The following is a 17,861-nucleotide window of genomic DNA, read 5'->3' as shown; positions in this document are numbered from 1 at the left end:
GAATCCTCGAAGGTTGGCAACAGCGTTCAGCATCTGCACGCTTTCACGCAAACTAGAGCGCGAGTCGATCACATTTGCGTACAGGAAGGTTTTGGCGTTCGCGGTTAACAGCGGCAGTATGAAGTTTGATAGAATCGTTTTTCCAGCAGAGTTCATTAAACCAGCTCCTCCACTTTGTCTCGGAGAAGGCTGTCTTAGACCTTGTAGGATATTGTAAAACTCGTACTTCTCTTGATTCAGAACGAGGTCTTGGAAGTCTTTCTGGTCGACAAGGTCAACAAGGTGCACTGTACTGACCTGGCCGCCATGAAATAACGCCAAACGTACGAAAAAGTGAACGCTTTCTGCATTCTGTTTGCGTACAATGCGGTTGGTCTTGGCTGTTTGAACGATACGAAACGCAGTAGCCAGCGATGTAGCCTCCAGCGTCACGAATGACAATGGTTCGGCTTGGCTGGGTGGCAATCTGCTTCCTTCGGGTGATACACCTCCTATCGGACTCTTCAGGAGGTCAATGGCCTGGTTGTTCACAATAATCCAACTGCTGATACCTAGTCGCCATGGCTCAGTTTCTCGGTCCTGCAGCCGTCGAGGTCCCAGATCCAGTTGAGAGAAAAATGCATGCAGCATCCCCACGAGCTGGCCGTACAGCTCCACGACATCATTTACAGCCATTTCAGGCTGAGGGGCAAACCCGCCGCCTCCGACACTTTTACCAAACAGCAATCGGAACTTCTGGGTAGGATGCACACCCCACACAACAATGTTCGAGTTAATTCCATCTCGTGCAGAACGGAGAGCAGGCAGTGTAATCTCAGTGAAGAAATCAATCGCGTGCGAAGATGAAGTCGACGAGAACACCGAATGAAAGCCCCACTCGGCCGAAGGCGCCCCAAGATTAGTAGATCCGGTTGCTACTATTGTTCCCATTGCTCCACCACCGACAGACGCATCAGTCGAAGCTTTATTCACTACCCGCACGCTGTTGTGCTGCGGCAGAACTTCGAACACTGGTGCTGCTCGATTGGCTGCCGTAACGTAGCACGAGACATGTATCTGGCTGAGTACCGGGACACTCAGATCATTTCCAGGAAGAGGACTCTCTTCAGCACTACTTCGGACGTTGCCACTGAAGCTTCTGGTGATGCTGCCTCGCACCGCCATCTCCGTTTGGGGATAGTAAACGTCTCTTTGAGCTGCGAGATCACCACACGACCAAATGCAAGGAAAACAACAACGAAACGGAACCATGAAACGCACATTCATAAAATAAAAAATAAAACGCACCGCTACAGTCGCGCTGGATGCCGAGTGCCGCGGGCTGCGCCTCAATAATGACTTCTCCTTCTCCCTCGACTTCGTCTTCCCTGTTGGTACTACCAGTATGCTAACTACCAATACACCAGAGAACCCTCCGTGTCTCTGATCGCTCTAGATTACATTATAACTTTGCTTGAGGTGTTTGTGTCGTATCCGCTGCCACCAAGGTGCGGAGGTGGTGGTGTCTTGGCTTGAGAAAACAAAAGTGTGTGGACTGCTCGGATAGCCACGACCGACGCGATTCACGGCTGCAGCTCGCACGAAGCCAGCTGCTTCGCCGCGTCTTCGAAGGTCGGAGCATCGTATGCCGGACGCAAAAGAGAAAGAGCACGAGATCCACTGTCCTTGAACGAAATCTCAGATGACTCGTCGTTGATTTCTTCCATGACGCTGTCTTCCAGGATCTCCGAACGCTCAAGCGACATATGCATGTCCGTCTTTTGGCCGATTGTCTCTACTAGGTCGTCAAATAGACCGATCTTCCACGCGAGGTGTTTCTCCTCCAAGAAGTACCACACACGGTACGCGTCCCAAAAATGAGCGTTATCCAGCTTCTTTACAAGTGCGCCGTTTACTGAGTCACGGAACACCTTCTGGATTCGCTGCACGTCGACTTCTACGTTGGTCAGGTCCACGCCGTTGTTTACAAGGAAGCGCAGCAAAACCAGCAACTCGTACTCGGACGGCCGGTAGTGACCGCTGTGGGGATAAATAGTTTTAATGACCCCGTTCGAAATCACCATCATGCCGGCCGTCTGCACGCACTCGCCGCCTACGAAGCTCGTATGGTGAATCCGCGGAATCTTCTTCGTCTCTTTTTGCGAACCGTAGAGGACTCCATCGCGCAACACAAAAATCCATCCATCCGGGCCCGTTTCCACGATCTCTTGCGAGGCGTCATGTACAATCACGCCGTTCTGCACCGAGAGCGCAAACTTTTGGCGCTCCGCAGCCGTGTCGCAGTACAACACCGTTTCACGCTCTAGTTTCGTTCTCGGTACACCAGCGACTTCAATCGATTCATCATCTAGCCACTCCCAAAAGCTGGGCTTCGTAGGCTCCATCGGCTGGCGCTTCCATTCTTTGTAATACGCTCGCAGATTCGCACCATACCTGTCCAGCATCACACGTCCACACCAGCGTTAGCGCTCCAATCTACCGTCGATCCTAAAGAGATGCACGGCGACGTACCGGTGCTTTCGATCGCAGACCTCGAGCCAGCTCTTCTTGTCCACAACGGAAATATTTCCTGCACTATAGCCCTTCACCAGCTTGGGCGAGTACTTCTTGGCTAGCTTGACGATCTCGTGCATGTTTTGGTAGGTGGTTCGTCGTTTGGCACGCATGCCCTCCGCTGTCATTTGTTTGTGTCCGCCCGCTTTCTCCTTTGCCGACTTTGCCGAGAGAGGTCTCAATGAGAGTTTTGCTTTGAGTTTGCGGCTGCAATTAGCCCACTCCCGTCGCTTGCTCTGACGCACTCTCCTGGGTCTCTGCTGTCGCCGCCACGATGCCGTCGTTCAGTAGTTCTGGTGCAAACTACCTACTAAACAATGCGTGCGTGCGTGTGTGTGATTAAAGTGCGTGTGGCAGCAGACGCCAAGCCAAGCCAAGCGACGCTTCGGATCCTCCGTCCAGCGAACTGCAAGAGCGCGAGCGCAAACAGCAGCGAGTGGCAATGCACACACAGAGAGCAAGGGGACAGACAGGCACAGACAACTTCCGCTGTTTCGCTGTGCGCTGTGCGGACGAGGGTGGTGGTGGGTGGACAAACGGCACAAAAGGAGCTCGTGCTCAAACAACGGGCTCTCTCGGCAACTTGTTTTGAAGGAGTGGGGTGGGTGGGCGAGTGGGCAACTAACTCACTCTTGGCTTACTGCGACAAAAATGCACTACTGCGCGGGGCAAGGCACACACACACACACACACGCGACACACAGAGCGTTAGTCCTCTCGGGGCGTCCGTCGCCCAGCTGCGACGCGGCTGGCACTGCAACAGCAACAGCAACACTAGGTATCGTTCTGATCCGTACCTCTCGTCTGGTTTGACGCGAGCTTCTTCTTCTCCTGCCTTCTACAGCGCAAATTCTCTACTGACCGAAAAATGGGTCAGCGTGTGGGTGGACCTACCCCTACGGGTTGCCGCACGGCCCCGGCTGTGCGCGGGAGGGAGCCCACTCTCTGGACCTCCGGTGCTGGATTTCAGCCAACCGCCGGTCGTAAAACTCTAGTTAGCCAATCAGAACGAGTTAGGCGGGCAGCCTTTTGGGCCAATCGCTGGCAAAGTGCGCCAAACCCTAACCTAACCGGTTAACGAACCGTATTATCCGTCTTCGCCGAGAATGTTCAGGCGTTATTGGGCACATCATGAGTGACTTCTTGCTGGCAGCGGCGGCGCTTGTTGCTGCAAGGCGACGCCCCAGTGATGCACGCCTCGACTGCCAGCTAGCCACCGTGGCAAAGCGCTTGGCGGGGAGATGAAAAAACGGCGCGCGTCTCGAGATTCGTCTCAAAAATTGTTTACCGAGAGATTCGGGGACTGCAACCGGACGAAACGCCGCCGCATAGCCGGCGAGCGCCGCCGCCGTCGTTGGCTGCCTGGCCGGCATCGCCGACGTCCGCGTCTGTAGTTGCAGTTGGCGCACGGTACCATTTGCCCTGGATAAGACGGCCGCCAGGTCCACCCACCCGCCAGCAACCGCAGCACATGAGGATGGCCGGGCGTTTTCGCTGGCCGTCGTTGCAGTAGCAAGTTAGTTAGTTGCAGCCCCGTCCGCCTGCTTCAGAAACGCTGACCAGCGACACCGCCGTCCGCTGTCGAAATGTGTGCTGGGGTGATGATGTCTCCGTCGGCACCACGCTCCGGTCGCTCGACCTCGCAGCGAGATCGGCGACGGCGCACTGGCTGTACCCCCCGGCCGGTCCCACCCGCGCGCGCCCATCCAAAACCCGTGATCGTGTCGGGCCCAGCCGGCGGCGAGCGCCGAGACGCCTTCGTTCGTGTGCGTGCTGAAGGCGCAGGACGTGGCGCCGGCTGAATGGAGTGTGCTGCGTGTGACGCGTCATGGTCTTCGGCTCGGCAACAGATGCTGCACTAAGTCACTTCAACTGCGAGCCACGGCCAGACCGCCGGGACGTTGCGCGAGGGTTCCGTAACGGGCGGGTGCTCCAGTAGGCTGTTTGATTTTTGGCAGGATGGCCAGCAGCAGCAGCGAGTGCAGCACCGCCTTCGAGGGCTCCGTCGTCTCGGCTTCGGCCGCGTCGGAGCAGTACGATGACGACGACTTTGACGACTACTCCGACTCGTTCGAGTCCGAGGACGATGGTGCAGGCTCGGACGCCACTGAATCCGCTGCGGCGGCAACCTCCAGAGAAGCGGACCTCGCGCTGCTCCGCGTCGGGGTCCGCGTGCAGGTCTTCTGGATCGAGGAGAACGAGTGGTTCAACGGTCTGATCCAGCGTGTCGAGGAGGGCAACGAGCCGCGCTACTTCGTTCATTACGACGACGGAGAGCAGGCCTGGGAGGTAGGATACTGTACATGCACCTTGGTGTTCGTCACGAACGACGAGCTTCGTCCGCCGTGATCTAAAGGTGCGGATCGTTGTCTGGCATCGTCGTTCACTTGTAGGGTCCTGCTAAGATCCGACCTCTCCCCGCAACGCACACCAGCGCAGATCAGTATGATCAAGTGCAGCAGCTACTGCCGCTGAGTGAGCGGAGCGCTCGAGCGACGGTGGGGCGGAGAGCGATCGTGTACTGGCCGGACGAAGCTGAATGGTTCGATGGCGTTGTGAGCAGCGCGCAGGCCTCGCCAGCGGCACTAGAGATCAAGTACGATGACGGTGACAGCCGCTGGGAGCAGGTAGGGAGGCGGGATTGCTCTTGTCTCTCTCGTTCGCCGCGCTAACTTGCCCTCTTTGCATAGGAACACGCGTTCAATTGCATCCTTTTGCTACGATCAACAGTCGAGGCAGTCGAGGCACCCAAGACCATCCCTGGGCTCGTGGCAGCTCCGCTGTCTCCTCCGGAGCGGGTGCTGTATGCTCGCCCATACAGGGAAGTTGTCAGTGACCACTTCCAGCCTGTGCGGATTGCAAGGCCATACCGCTGTGTCGTTGAAAAGCACAGCGATTCGGTGATCGTTGCACGCCGCCCCTACAGTGAACGCAGGTACCTCCATGCCGTTCACGACGCTCTAGAGTGCTCACGATGTGGACTGCATACAAAATCACTTTCGGGAAGAGCTGACAGTATCACACAGACAGCATTGTCTTCACTCATTTCTGAATCACAATCTATGTAAAATCAACACTTTACGCATTCTTTCTACCGCGAACTGATTTGAGCACCTTCTTGATCGACGAATGCCCAAATGCTGCCGTTCTCGCCTGGTCAAGATCGCCTCGGGTCGTGCTGGAGGAAGCTGCCTCAACGTCACTGTCCACGTTCTCGTCCTCCGAAAAAGCGTAGCCGTGGTATTGAGCCCCAGGCACCCCAACGAACGATGACGAACGCGCCCCAACTCCAGCACCCGCTGTGACTGTCGCTGCAACTGACCCTGGAGCTTCAAGGAACGATGGCTCTACGCCCGCACCAAAGCTGTCGCTGCTTCCAATGGCATGAAATGACCCGCGTATGCGGATGTTACGCTTCTTCTCGCGACTTTGGAAACCTGCTGCATGATCAGGATTGATAGTGTCTCCGCCGCTTGAAGAGGAAAAAGGTGACGCGATTAACCTCTCACCAAGTGGAGAGGAGCGCATAAGCGTCTCCTCTGGACTTTCCAGTCGCGACATATTGCCGAATAGCTTGGCGTAGTCCACAACTGTAGCGGGTATGTCAGACCATGCCGTATTCGATACAGATCGTCGATGCTCGCGCAGCATACCTCGAGGAGAATTTGGCAAGCCCATCAACTCACGCTCCTGAAGAATATGGTACATAGAGGGCAGCGAAAACCGGCGCACGATCTTCCAAAGAGCATCACGTAACAGGCTCAACGACAACACTAGGAGACACACAAGCCAGAAGGTCGGCAATTCTTGGAGATACTCCATTTCACCAGTTGCTTGCGGAAACCCAGTGTTTGGTAACGAAATGAAGGAGCCAACGGCGAACCACAATAACACTGACACGGTTACTGTCGACAGGAACTGCCACGTAAGCATGAACGTTTCGAGACAAAGCTTCAGGTTCACGACTATCACCAGGTTCGTAAACACCACGAATCCCAAAGTGACGAGACCACCACCTTTTCCTGTCTCCGTGGCTATAACCGGGAAATCGCGGATGCTTAGGCCAAAGCCCTCAAAAGCCCAGGCAGAAACAAAGAAAATGACAAGCGAGTGCCAAACGCCATTCAAGATCCATGGCCAGAATACACGGCGACGGAGGAGTACGTTCTTTTGACCGAGTGCGTACAGGTACGGAAACTTAGCAGCACTTGTAGACGATACGTCTTGGTCAAACACAGCAAAGAGAACCAACGGCACGCTCGTGTACAGAACATTGAAGCTCTGTGCGGCTACGTCCAGAATAAGAGGCTGACCGGAGAATCCGCAGAAGCAGCCAAACCAAAAAGTTGTAAGCACGTATGTCACGTTCTTGTAGAGCATATAGCTCATGAGCTTTGCCACTCGACGGTAGGCCCAGCGACCATGCACAAATAATAAACGCTGCAGGAAGCGGAACTGTGCCAATGCATAATCCGAAGCGTTCACAGCCTGTGCTCCTTCCTGGCCGGATATACCCACACCGATATGCGCGGATTGGATCATCGCTACATCATTCGCTCCATCTCCGATCGCAAGCGTCACGCTGTCCGGCTCAAATTCACGCACAAACTCGACAATCTCAGCTTTCTGCTTGGGAGACACGCGGCAGCAAATTACCGCTGAAGCGCACTGCCGAGTGACTTGGTAGAATAATTTGCGCAGTTGAGGGCGAAGAGCAAATTCGAGGGCTTGTCCATCGATTACAAGCGCCAACTGTTGCGATCTTGAGCCATTCTGTGGATCGTTTTCACTACCGTACAAACTTCCTGCGAGAGACCCGTACTCTGGAGTGTGGATTGCCTCATCATCGGCGTCAATTCCGATATCATACAACGATTCCTCATCGGACGTGAATTTATCTGCGTATTCGGCGTCAGTCGCAACGGACGAATACATTGGTGTCTGGGTAAAAGCAGACGATGTCCTGGACGTGCGACGACTTCGGTGACGCTTTCGCTTTTGCTTGCGCTTGTGCTTCGCCGGGGTTCCGAAGAAAAACTCGCTGATGGTCGCCTTTGCACTGCCCAGGAAAGTGCTCGTTTTGGCTTGTGACCGGCGCCTACCATCACGAGGGTGACGTCGTGCCCCTCTTCCTCCGTTGGCCCTTGAGGATGTAGTATTAAGTGAGGCCAGAAACGGAGATAAATGAGAAGAGGTAGTGAATTGATCACCACGCTGGGACAACTCCTTGAGTGCTGCTGCTGTTGAAGAGTAGTTATCACCGCCAATCTGCTGGACGTCCATATCGTGCGAAAGCAGAGCACTAGCGTATCCAATATTCACAGCAGTCTCCATTTTGTCTCCTGTGAGCGTCCAAACTTTAATGTTTGTGTCCTGCAGTAGACGTAGTGTCGCAGGCACTCCAGCTTGTAACTTGTCTTGGACTGCAGTGACACCAAGAAGGATCAGGTCGCGCTCAATCGCGTTCATCAGTGGGTCGATCGCATTTTCGCGGCCTTGACGCCGTTTTACTAGCTCCTCCATGGAAGCATGAGCTTGTGAATAACGGGTGTTCCAGTTCTCGTACTCTGCTCTGCTAATCGTTTTATACGCGAGGCAGAGTGTGCGCATACCAGCTTTTGCGTACACCGTGAGCTGATCAGCAGCTTGATCGTAGGACATACCGCCAGGCATAGTTGCTTGGTCGGTAGCGAGACGTTCAAAAATGACATTGTCAGCACCCTTGCAGAGAAGCTCGATTGTACCATCGGGGGTTTCTACAATCACTGTCATTCGCTTTCGGTCGCTGTCAAACTCGAGCACATTCAGCAATTTGTGTGTGCTAGGAACCGTCAACCCGGGTTCCATGAGCATCATAGTAGCGGGTGTCCTGTGCACAAACCGAACATTACAGAATGCCGCTGCGGACACCAATGCCTGCTCGTCGGGCGACGATGCTGAGTACTCTGGGAACGACGTACTGCACATTTCTACAAGAGACTTGGTGGGAATCAGAGTGTGGCAAAGTGCCAAGTGTCGTAAGAAGCGACGCAGAGTTTCTGCCTGCTCGCCTCCTGCTTGAAGATCAGCGAAAAGCTCGGTTGGGTCGAAATCCACAAACCTTAGACCGTCCTTCATAACCATCGACGAGGGAGATGAAGCTTGGCTGGGTACCTCCTCCTCCATGTCTTGGTCTTGCATGATACCACCGTAATGTTTTCCTCCGACCATACAGTAACGAAAGAGCATGAGGTTCATCGTGAGTGTTCCGGTCTTGTCCGTGAAGACATGATGCACACGCCCTAGGTCTTCGTTAAGCGCTGACGATCGCACCATGGCTGGGGTATCTGACTGCTTGTCGTACATCTCCAGATCTTGCTCGATGAAGTATGCTTGCCAATACTTGACGAACTCCAACGAAACGTTCAGCGAAATAGGAACAAAATTCTGCATGATGATGAAGTATCGCAAGTGCAGCTTGGCGAGTTCAGCTAGAGGGTGTGAGGTGGGCGCTCCAGTCAACACGTGGTGCCGCCGCTCACTAGCACTGATAAGATACCAGAAGGAGTCGCCTTCCGTGTGCATCCAATGCGCCCCCAGTAGTGCGCCCAGGAAACACACGAGCTGCTGGATAAATACAATGCCGATAATTAGTCGGTTAAGTCGTCGCTCTACAGACGAAGTCTTGACAACAGGCTCCGTGTTGCTGCAGAAAACCTTCGTCTCGTGCCCTGTGAACACCACCATGCCCGTAACTGAGCGCGTGTTGCGAAGAACACAGCTCCGCAGCATCATTTGCTTTGCCGTGACTGGCATGCGCACACGCACAAGGCCATCCGCGTCTATCTCTGTCTGCAAGAGACTTGCAGCAGGTCGAACTGGAGCTGAAGCAGAGCTCGGGTCGCTGACAGGAACACCCAACGACTGTGCTTGAGCAGGGCTGAGCGCAGCCGAAAAGGTGCCCTCGAAACTCGTAATACGGTCGTTCGGCTGCTCACACACCATCACACCGCGCAACTCGTTGTGGCCCCCACCATCAATGCTGCGGTTGGAGTCTCCAGAGCCTCGACAAAGCGACGCCACCAACGGGATGGCCGTGCGGATTTTCAGGTTCGTTTCGCCGTCCAGCGACTTGGTCTCGATGTACGCCAGGTTGGCCTCGGCTGTTTCCTGCTTCGGTGGCGTCGGTGGCTCGTACGATCCCTGGTCGTCTTGAACATCTATGAGAAGCCTCGCGTCGTCTCTCTTCCCTTCCTCCAGGTCGTCTGGGCCCTGCACTTCTCTCGGGTTGGCCGTCACCACGTGCACCTGAGTGGGTCTCTTGTCGTCATCATGCTCCACCGCTTCCGCCGAGAGCAGGAACAGGTCGGCCGGGACGGTCTGGTCGTTCATGACCTTGACGATGTCCCCCACGCGCAGGTCCCCCCATTGGCGCTCTTCCCAGCTGCCCAGCGGCGTGAGCGTCAGCACCGGTCGACTGTTGGCCACGCGGTCCGCGCGGTGTCGCTCTCGGTCCTCGAGCGCCTCCTTGATGGCGCTGCACACGAACACCACCGCGAGGGGCAGCAGGATCGTCGGGATGCCGCTCGTGTTGCTCACCTCGCGGATGGTCTGCAGCACGGCGATGAACAGGAAGTACACGTTCGAGGGCCGCTGCAGCTGCGCCAGCAGCACGCGCGGCGCGAAGTTCCAGGCGCTGTACTTGGCGCTCACCACCACGTTGCTCGCGAAGGGCGACGGCGGCTCCACCGCGTCCTCGTGCGGCCTCTTGGCGCCCCCAAAGAGCCACGACGACCGCCGGCGGTTGCCCAGGCGACGCGCCTCGCGCTCCTCGCGGCGGCGGCGGCGCTGAGCCGCGTTGGCCCGCGCTTGGAGCAACTTGCGGTCGACGCGAATCACGCGCAGACGCTGCGCCGGGTCGGAGCCGGCGCGAGGTCCCGCAGCCTCGGCCTGGATCCGCATCTTGCCAGCGAATTGCGATTCTGAGACAACGAGCGATTCTGGAGTCCGTATTACGGACGCAAAATGACGGGGAAAGTATGCAGTTCGAAGAAATGTCCGAAAGCTTTCTGGCAGCAGGCGCAGCAAGGAGCTGCGGAGAGAGGAGCTGATGGAGTGATGGAGGCCCGGAACTGCTCACAAACGGCACGAAGCGGACCGTTGACTGGAGTCAGCGACCACGAATAGGTTGTCAGTTTTGGAGTGTCGAGACATCTGCTACGTGTGTGAGCAGCTTGGAAGGGAGACAATTGAGCAGCGCTGCTGGTTGCAGCTCCGATGGCGTTGAAGCGATGGTGAGATTTTGTTATACGGTGGCGCGGTCGTTTTGCTGGCAAAGTCAGCGTGCTATTACTAATAGCCTATTAGGCGGACCTCTCTGGTGATTGGGATCGGCCAGGCCTGGACGCTCATTCATGAAGATCAAATTACAGTGCATTGTGTTCATCGCCTGGTGGAGTGCAAGCGAGGTGCCATGATAGTAGCTAGAAGGACGCTGCGAGAGGTTTGCTGCACTTGCTTGCGTCACGCGTGACGCGAGTGCAGCCATCGCTGCTAAGCTTTTTTAGATAGCTGAGCCTCGAGAACTTTATGGCAAAAGCTGCATGTCATGCGCCTTTCGAGTGCGGCGCTGGTAGATCTGTCACCTTGGCGCGGCACTGGGTCGCGTGCGCTCACTCGAGCATGACACGCTCAATATTGTCGAGACTCGTTGCCTTTTCCAGTAGCCAAAACTTCAAGTTTCGTACACGCATTTTTGTAGGGATCGGACCAGACATCGCCGGTGCTTTGTTACCCCGTTAGAGTGTCACTTTAGTGACTACAGCTTGACAGCCGCTCATATCCATCACACGATTCCCACACTAGACAAGCATGAGTGACGTACAATCGCTGAGCGACTCGCCGGCGTCGTCCGTGGGGCTCGGCAACTCGCTCATGTGGGAGAAGGTGGCTCTGTCGCCGCTGGAGCTGCTGTCGGTGCAGCTGGAACACGAGCTGCAGCACGCTGAGGAGGTGGCAGCCGCTGCTGCGGCCGGCAAACAGAACAAGAACGGCGTGGACGTGGACGCCAAGACGGGCAAGGCGGCCGGGCGCGTGACGGTGGAGGTGCTGGCGGCCAAGGAACTGGCGCTGGACAAGAACGCCGCAGTGCTGGCTGCCAGCGGCAGCTCCGAGCCGGAGCTGTACGTGTCCACGCAGGTGACGCCGCTGTCGGCGTTCGAGAAGTCCACCAAGAAGCACCTGCGCACAGCCGGCGTGCAGGCGGTGGACAATGCGAACGCTAGCTGGAAGGAGGCGCTGGTGTACGAAGGTGCTAAGACCAAGAAGTTCGGCATCAAGGTCTCGCTCAGCAGCAGCGCCGAGGTGATTGCCGACGTGGTGCTCGGAGAGCTGGAGCTGCGCGGCGCTGACTTCGAGGACCAGCTGCCGCACGAGAAGTGGTTCGACCTGAAGGCGCCGGCGTCTGCGGCCACGACTGGCGTCTCTGGAAAGCTGTTGCTGCGTGTCACGTTCGAGTACTCGGTGCGCGAGCGCCACGAACGCGAGGTGGCCCTGCTCCGCCAGAAGAAGCGCGAAAACGACGACGACATCGAACGGTATAAGACTACCGCGCGACAGGTGAATGCGCCGGTGAGGCACCCTGCGGCGTTCGGCAAGGACACGGCCAAGGCCGCGCTTTACCTGCCTGGCAACAAGTTCCGCATCGACGCACACCACCCTGCTGCGGTGAGCGTGGCCCCTCTGGCCGACAAGACTCGTATTGTGACTCCGTTCGGACGGGGCGTCGTTGTGTCCTTCCGGCCGGAGACCAAGATGTACGTGGTGCAGATGGATACGGACGCTGCGTCCAGGAACCACACCATCGCGTACTTGCGCCAGAACGTCGTGAAGGAGGAGCCCGATGAGCCACACCTCCGCATGCACATGAAGGTGGCGACACCGTACGGCCTGGGCGTGCTGGAGGAGATCCGCCCGCATGACGACGTCTTGATCGTGAAGACGAACTACGCGCGCATGTTCATGCAGCGCAAGGACGTCAAGCTGCCGGTGAAGGACATCTCGGAGATGTCGACGAAGGACCTGGTGGGCGAAGCCATTAAGCTCGCGGACACCGGCAACGAGGAGTTCCGCGAAGGTAAGCTGCAGGACGCCATTTACAGTTACCTGCGCTCGCTGGGCTTCCTCCAGCGCGTGGACCAGGACAACGCGACCCACAAGGAGAAGGCGACGATCATCCAGACCATGATCCGCTGCCACCTCAACATCGGCGCGTGCAAGCTCAAGCTCAACATGTACGCGGACGCCGAGATCGCGTGCACGAACGCGCTGAGCATCCTCACGGTGCTGGCCGATAACCGCGAGGGCAACGTCGTGACGTGGATGGGTCGGCTGGGAATGTCCGAGCAGCTTATGTTCGAGGACTGGCCCTCCAAGGCGCGCTTCCGCCGCGCGCAGGCGTGCGTGAAGCTGGAGAAGTACGCGGACGCCAAGCAGGATCTGCTGCTGGCGGTCAAGCTGAACCCTCGCGACAAGTCGTGCCGCACGCTGCTGGACAAGGTGAGCAAGCTCGTGGACAAGCAGAAGCGCGACGAGAAGAAGGCCTGGGGCGGCATCTTCGACACCCTCGACGCGTCGGCCTCGACCATCAAGACGACGACCACCAAGACCCAGAGCGGCGAGGAGAAGTCCATCTTCACGCGGACGACCAAGGCGCAGCGCCAGCAGCAGCAGGCCGCAGCTGCTGCCGTCGCCAAGAACGAAGCGGAGCCGTGGTACTTGACCACGCGCGCGCTGGCCACCGCGTCGGTGGTGACGGCGGGCGTGGCGGCCGTCGCGCTGCTGGCCTTGAAGCCCAAGAGCTCGTAATCGGCGAGCGCCGGTGTCCCCTGCCGCTTCAACTGCTTCAACTTGCGGGGTGCTGGCTCTCTTGGGGCGGCATGCCCTGCGAGTAGGCAGAGTCGAGCGACCGCGCTGCCGTCTCCAAGCCAGGCTGGCTGCTTGCAGGGCGCACCGAGGGGAAAGCAACAGTCTCTGCTGCAGCTGCGGCTGCGACAGGACGCGCGCCAACGTGTGGACGCGAGCGCCGCGAGGACCTTGCTCGACGCGCCGTATAACTCGCGCCCACTCGCTTTAGCACCACCGAGGCAAATACAGCAGATGCTTTAGTCCATTGTAGTTGCCGGGCTCCGGTGTCTCCTTCCCGCAGTCTCTAAAGCGACGTTGCGGCGCCGCCGGTGGTGTTAAAGCGAAAGGGCCCCCTCGTCTTGCCGCGCACGCCACTGAGCTGCACCCTTCGATCGGCCGCTTTCCGCGGAGCCTGAAGCCAGCGCTTCGACGGCGCCATCCTTTGCCGCGGAGCCTCGCATCCGACCTGCGCAGGCAGGCAGGCCCGGCGCGCGCGAGAGCAGTCATGGCGCCGTGTCGTGACGCGCTCCCACCAAGATGTGTCGTTGCCGAATGCGGCAACCAGCTGGGGCAACTTGCCCTTGTCGGAGTGATGGTCGCTGCCCCTTCTAGGAACGCGTGTCGACGATCCCAGGCTGTCCCGCGGCGCTTCAACTTTGCCGTTAGCATAACGCTCTACATTCCGCCCTTGCTGCTGTCGACGACGCCGGCGGGCGGAAACCCCAGCGGGCTGTTGCATTTGCTGCGCGGCTGCAGCAGCGAGTAACCAACGCGCGCGGGCGAGCCCGGCGCAGTCGAGTCACGTCACGCGCGCGGCTCGACACGTGCGTGCCTCGGATTTTTCCGTGAAAGGCAACCTCTAACTGCCCCGGGCGAACCGCGGCCCCGATGCGCGACCTGAAATTTCCGATGCGGGCGGACCACCCACCCACCGCGCTTCGGCCGGCGCCGGCGGGGCCATCTACTGCTTCCGGAGCCGCTCGCGCTCGGTTTCGCGCAGGCATGTTACACACCCGCCATCTCAGACGCGCTCCGCGAACGCTCGGTCGCTCGGTCGCTCGGCCGTTGGAAGAGATGGTCTTCAGCGGGGTTGCTTGCACTCGCTGCAAAAGGTTAGACACTCGCTTAACCCCCACCCGCCGGGGTTTCCGTCTTTTTGCGAACGGGCTCTTCTGTGACAGGTTGCCTTCACTTAAAGCGAGAGGACAGTGACGTAAAAATAACCCCCGCGAGCCGCCGCCCGCGTCCGCAGCGGCTTCATTCTCCAATTTGCCGGCTGCCGCGCAAGTGGACGACTGCCGGCCCCGCGGAGCTTCGCTAGCTGCAACCGCCCGCTCGCCTGCGCCCATGGGCCACAGCGACTCGATGAGCCCCGCCAAGAGCAGCGGCGGCGCCCCCACCTCCTCCTCCCCGTCGTCGGCTCCGACGCAGCAGCCGCAGCCGAGGATCGCGGCGCTCGAGAAGCCCGTCCATCACGACAACCCCGTGGAACCGGTGCGCGTGAAGCTGCAGGACCCCGCCGGGTACCCGTCGGACTCGCTCTGGTCCTCGGAGGGCCTCAAGGCCCGCTCCTCACTGCTCTTCTCCTCATCGCAGGCGCTGGCCGAGCGGCCGGCCAGCTTCGCGCTGCGAGCCCCGCGGCTGCAGACCAAGGCCGACTCGCGCTCCGTGCACAGCGCACAGACGACGCCCCCGAGCGAGTCAGAAGAGGGCGACACGGCGGTGGACAACCAGAAGGAAGATCAAGACCAGCAGCACGAGGGTGGTGGCGCCCCATCTGAGAACGGGGGCGAGCTGCGGTCATCATGGGGAACGGCGCAGAAACTGTCGAGCAAGGTAATTGCTTCTCTCTCTCTTGGCTCGCTGGCACGATCTTTGCTTTCTAACGCTCACTGGCGTCATTCGTTTCCGTAGCAGGACGAACAGCCAACGGACAACCAAGAGCCGGAGTCGAATGGGCTGTCGATGAGCCTGGTGCGTTCTATCTTGGTTCAACTCCTTCGACCCACGCGTTGCAGCATCTTCTAACTCGATAGTATTTGTCGCATGTGCTGCAGCAACTGCGCGAGCGCGAGACTGCGCTGCAGCCTCGAAGCAGTGACCGCCACTCGGCGGACATCTGGACGAACCCTCACAACGACTTTGAAGACTGCGAGTTCGACTCCACAGTCAGCCCCACCACTTCCCCCGACAAGCTCAACCCGCGCGCGGTTCCAAGCTTTTCTCAGTCGAGCGCCAGTACGTCAAGGGGCACCTCCACGCGATCGTCTCGCGGTGACAGCCAAACCCAAGCTGGTGGCTGTCGTGTACCACCGGGAATGTCCTTGATCGACCGGATCCAAGAGGACTTTCCCCGCACGCCATCGCCTGAGTACGGGCCCTTCGAGGGTGAAGGCTCGAGTGGGCACAGACCCTCCTTTGGCGGAAGAGACCAGCAAACGCAGTCGGTCTTCGGCATCAGTGAGGGAATGGGGCAGCTACGACTTGGCAACTATCGAGAGGCGCCGCTTTACGATTCTGGCCGTCGTTCTGGTCGCGAATTCGGTGATCTGCCTCGAATGCCGCAGCACGCCACTGCCCCTAGGCTCGTTGGAATGAATGGCCACCGCCACACGTTCGGCAGGAGCACCAGCGAGCCACCTTTCGGCGGTTCATATCATGGAGCGATGGCCCAAGGTTTGTCGCCATCCTACAACATGGGTGCTCAAGGTGTTCAGGGCTACCCAGTTATGATGGGTGCTGGCAAGGCGCGATGGGCCGCCGACGACGAGGCATACTCGTTTCCATCGTCACCTTTCGGCTTTCCGCCGTCTGACTTCACGAGCTCGCACCCTGGCTACAATTCAACCATGCCGAATTACGGGGTCGGCTACGCTGGGGAGTACCGCGGCATGAAACCCTCCGACAAAATGTTCAAAACCCGCCCGTCATATCCGCTGGTGGACCACCCGCTGTACGAACGTCAAGACTTCGGAAACTACATTCCGCGTCCGCAGATGTTGCAACGACCCAAGGTCGGAGGCCCTCGACGAAGTGAGTTCGAGTACTTCCACCCGATCGCGCACTCGTACTCGTCCAACAGCCTGCTGGAGGAGTTCAACTCGGCGCCGAAGTCGGAGAAATGGGGTCTGTCTTCCATCAAAGGACACCTCTTCATCTTCGCCAAAGACCAGACGGGCTCGCGATTCATTCAGCAAAAGCTAGAGAAGGCCGACGAGCACCTGAAGGCCGAGGCATTCAGCGAGATCTTCCCCAACTCACTTTTGCTGATGACGGACGTGTTCGGCAACTACGTGATCCAGAAATTCCTTGAGTACGGCTCTCTGGAGCAGCAGCAGCTTTTGGTGGAGTTGATGACGAGCAACATGATCAGTCTGGCATTGCAAGTGTACGGATGCCGAGTGATCCAGCGTGCACTGGAAGTGACGCAGGTTGAAGAGCAACTCGCGCTGATCCGACAGCTAAAGGGCCATGTAATGAAATGCGTCGTTGATCAGAACGGCAACCACGTGCTGCAGAAATGCATCGAGGCGGCGTCTTGGAAAAGAGCTGCCGAGTACAATGGACTGGGCCCTCAACGCTTTGTGACGGGGGAGGACATCCAATTCATCATCGACAGCTTCGTCGGCCACGCTGCGGCGCTCTCCACGCATTCGTATGGATGCCGTGTGATCCAGCGCGTGCTGGAGCACTGTGAGCCTGCCCAGATCCGCCCGCTGCTGAACGAGATCATTTTCAAGTGCCGGGAGCTTGTCAAGGACCAGTTTGGCAACTACGTTGTGCAGCATGTCATCAGCCACGGCGAGCCGGATCAGCGCAACATCGTCATGCAGGCGGTGCTTCCTGAGATCGCGCGCTGGAGTCAGCACAAGTACGCGAGCAACGTGGTGGAGTCCTGCCTGGAGCACGCTACGAAGGAAGAGATCAGCCAGATCGTCGACTTCATTCTTCGATGTGATGAGAGTGGAGCGTCCTGTGCACTGCTTCCCATGATGAAACACATGTACGGCAACTACGTGGTGCAGAAACTGCTGGAACGTGCGGATGACCACGACCGCCATCGCATTGTATGTATTATTCGACACAATGAGGACTACTTGAAGCGCTTCACTTTCGGAAAGCACGTTTTGAGCCGGCTGGAGCGCGAGGAGCAGCCGAACAACTACTTTTGAGCTGGAGGCTCTCCGCTGCAGCACAAGCGGCTATGAAGCAGGCAGGGTACCGACACAGCAGCCCTCGAGATGCTCCTGCACTTCCTGCCCGCCTACACTACTTATATAAATATTTTGCGGCGCACTGATCAGCTGATCAATTCTTCACGCGCTGATTGAGTTCAAGACAATGACCGAGACCAAGATTTGAGCGTACGATACATGGGCCACCACACCAAAACTAATAAATAGGTTCGATCGATAGGTCCGCTT

General features: G+C 57.9%; 5 protein-coding genes across 6 annotated transcripts; 3 read left to right on the top strand and 2 right to left on the bottom strand.

Annotated features, from left to right (window-relative positions):
- Nucleotides 1-1,562: 1,562 nt before the first annotated feature.
- On the bottom strand, nt 1,563-2,666 carry IUM83_07674 (P-loop containing nucleoside triphosphate hydrolase; the record flags this gene model as incomplete). Its single annotated transcript, XM_067931991.1, has 2 exons — nt 1,563-2,433; nt 2,512-2,666. The coding sequence occupies 2 exons, from the start codon at nt 2,664-2,666 to the stop codon at nt 1,563-1,565; spliced, it is 1,026 nt and encodes a 341-aa protein (XP_067786493.1).
- A 1,846-nt stretch (nt 2,667-4,512) lies between these two features.
- On the top strand, nt 4,513-8,191 carry IUM83_07673 (ribonucleoprotein associated TUDOR protein; the record flags this gene model as incomplete). Its single annotated transcript, XM_067931990.1, has 4 exons — nt 4,513-4,842; nt 4,947-5,180; nt 5,244-5,402; nt 8,153-8,191. 4 exons carry the CDS (start codon nt 4,513-4,515, stop codon nt 8,189-8,191), a joined length of 762 nt encoding a protein of 253 aa, XP_067786492.1.
- A 249-nt stretch (nt 8,192-8,440) lies between these two features.
- On the bottom strand, nt 8,441-10,494 carry IUM83_07672 (P-type ATPase (P-ATPase) Superfamily; the record flags this gene model as incomplete). The annotated part of the gene is made up of 2 exons (XM_067931989.1): nt 8,441-8,522; nt 8,654-10,494. The coding sequence occupies 2 exons, from the start codon at nt 10,492-10,494 to the stop codon at nt 8,441-8,443; spliced, it is 1,923 nt and encodes a 640-aa protein (XP_067786491.1).
- A 909-nt stretch (nt 10,495-11,403) lies between these two features.
- On the top strand, nt 11,404-13,398 carry IUM83_07671 (Peptidyl-prolyl isomerase D (cyclophilin D); the record flags this gene model as incomplete). Its single annotated transcript, XM_067931988.1, has 1 exon — nt 11,404-13,398. The coding sequence occupies one exon, from the start codon at nt 11,404-11,406 to the stop codon at nt 13,396-13,398; it is 1,995 nt and encodes a 664-aa protein (XP_067786490.1).
- A 1,386-nt stretch (nt 13,399-14,784) lies between these two features.
- On the top strand, nt 14,785-17,609 carry IUM83_07670 (pumilio-like mating protein M90; the record flags this gene model as incomplete). Of its 2 annotated transcripts, none has more annotated exons than XM_067931986.1 (4): nt 14,785-14,931; nt 15,034-15,273; nt 15,355-15,411; nt 15,495-17,609. In XM_067931986.1, the coding sequence occupies 4 exons, from the start codon at nt 14,785-14,787 to the stop codon at nt 17,607-17,609; spliced, it is 2,559 nt and encodes an 852-aa protein (XP_067786488.1). The 2 variants fall into 2 exon arrangements, with proteins under 2 accessions (XP_067786488.1, XP_067786489.1); XM_067931987.1 differs by having other exon boundaries at nt 15,352-15,411.
- Between the last annotated feature and the right edge of the window lie 252 nt (nt 17,610-17,861).

This window comes from Phytophthora cinnamomi (genome assembly GCF_018691715.1).
Source record: "Phytophthora cinnamomi strain GKB4 chromosome Unknown Contig68, whole genome shotgun sequence".
Taxonomy (NCBI): Eukaryota; Oomycota; class Peronosporomycetes; order Peronosporales; family Peronosporaceae; genus Phytophthora; species Phytophthora cinnamomi.
Note: the sequence above shows the minus strand (reverse complement) of the source record. Positions and strands in the feature narration are given on the sequence as shown.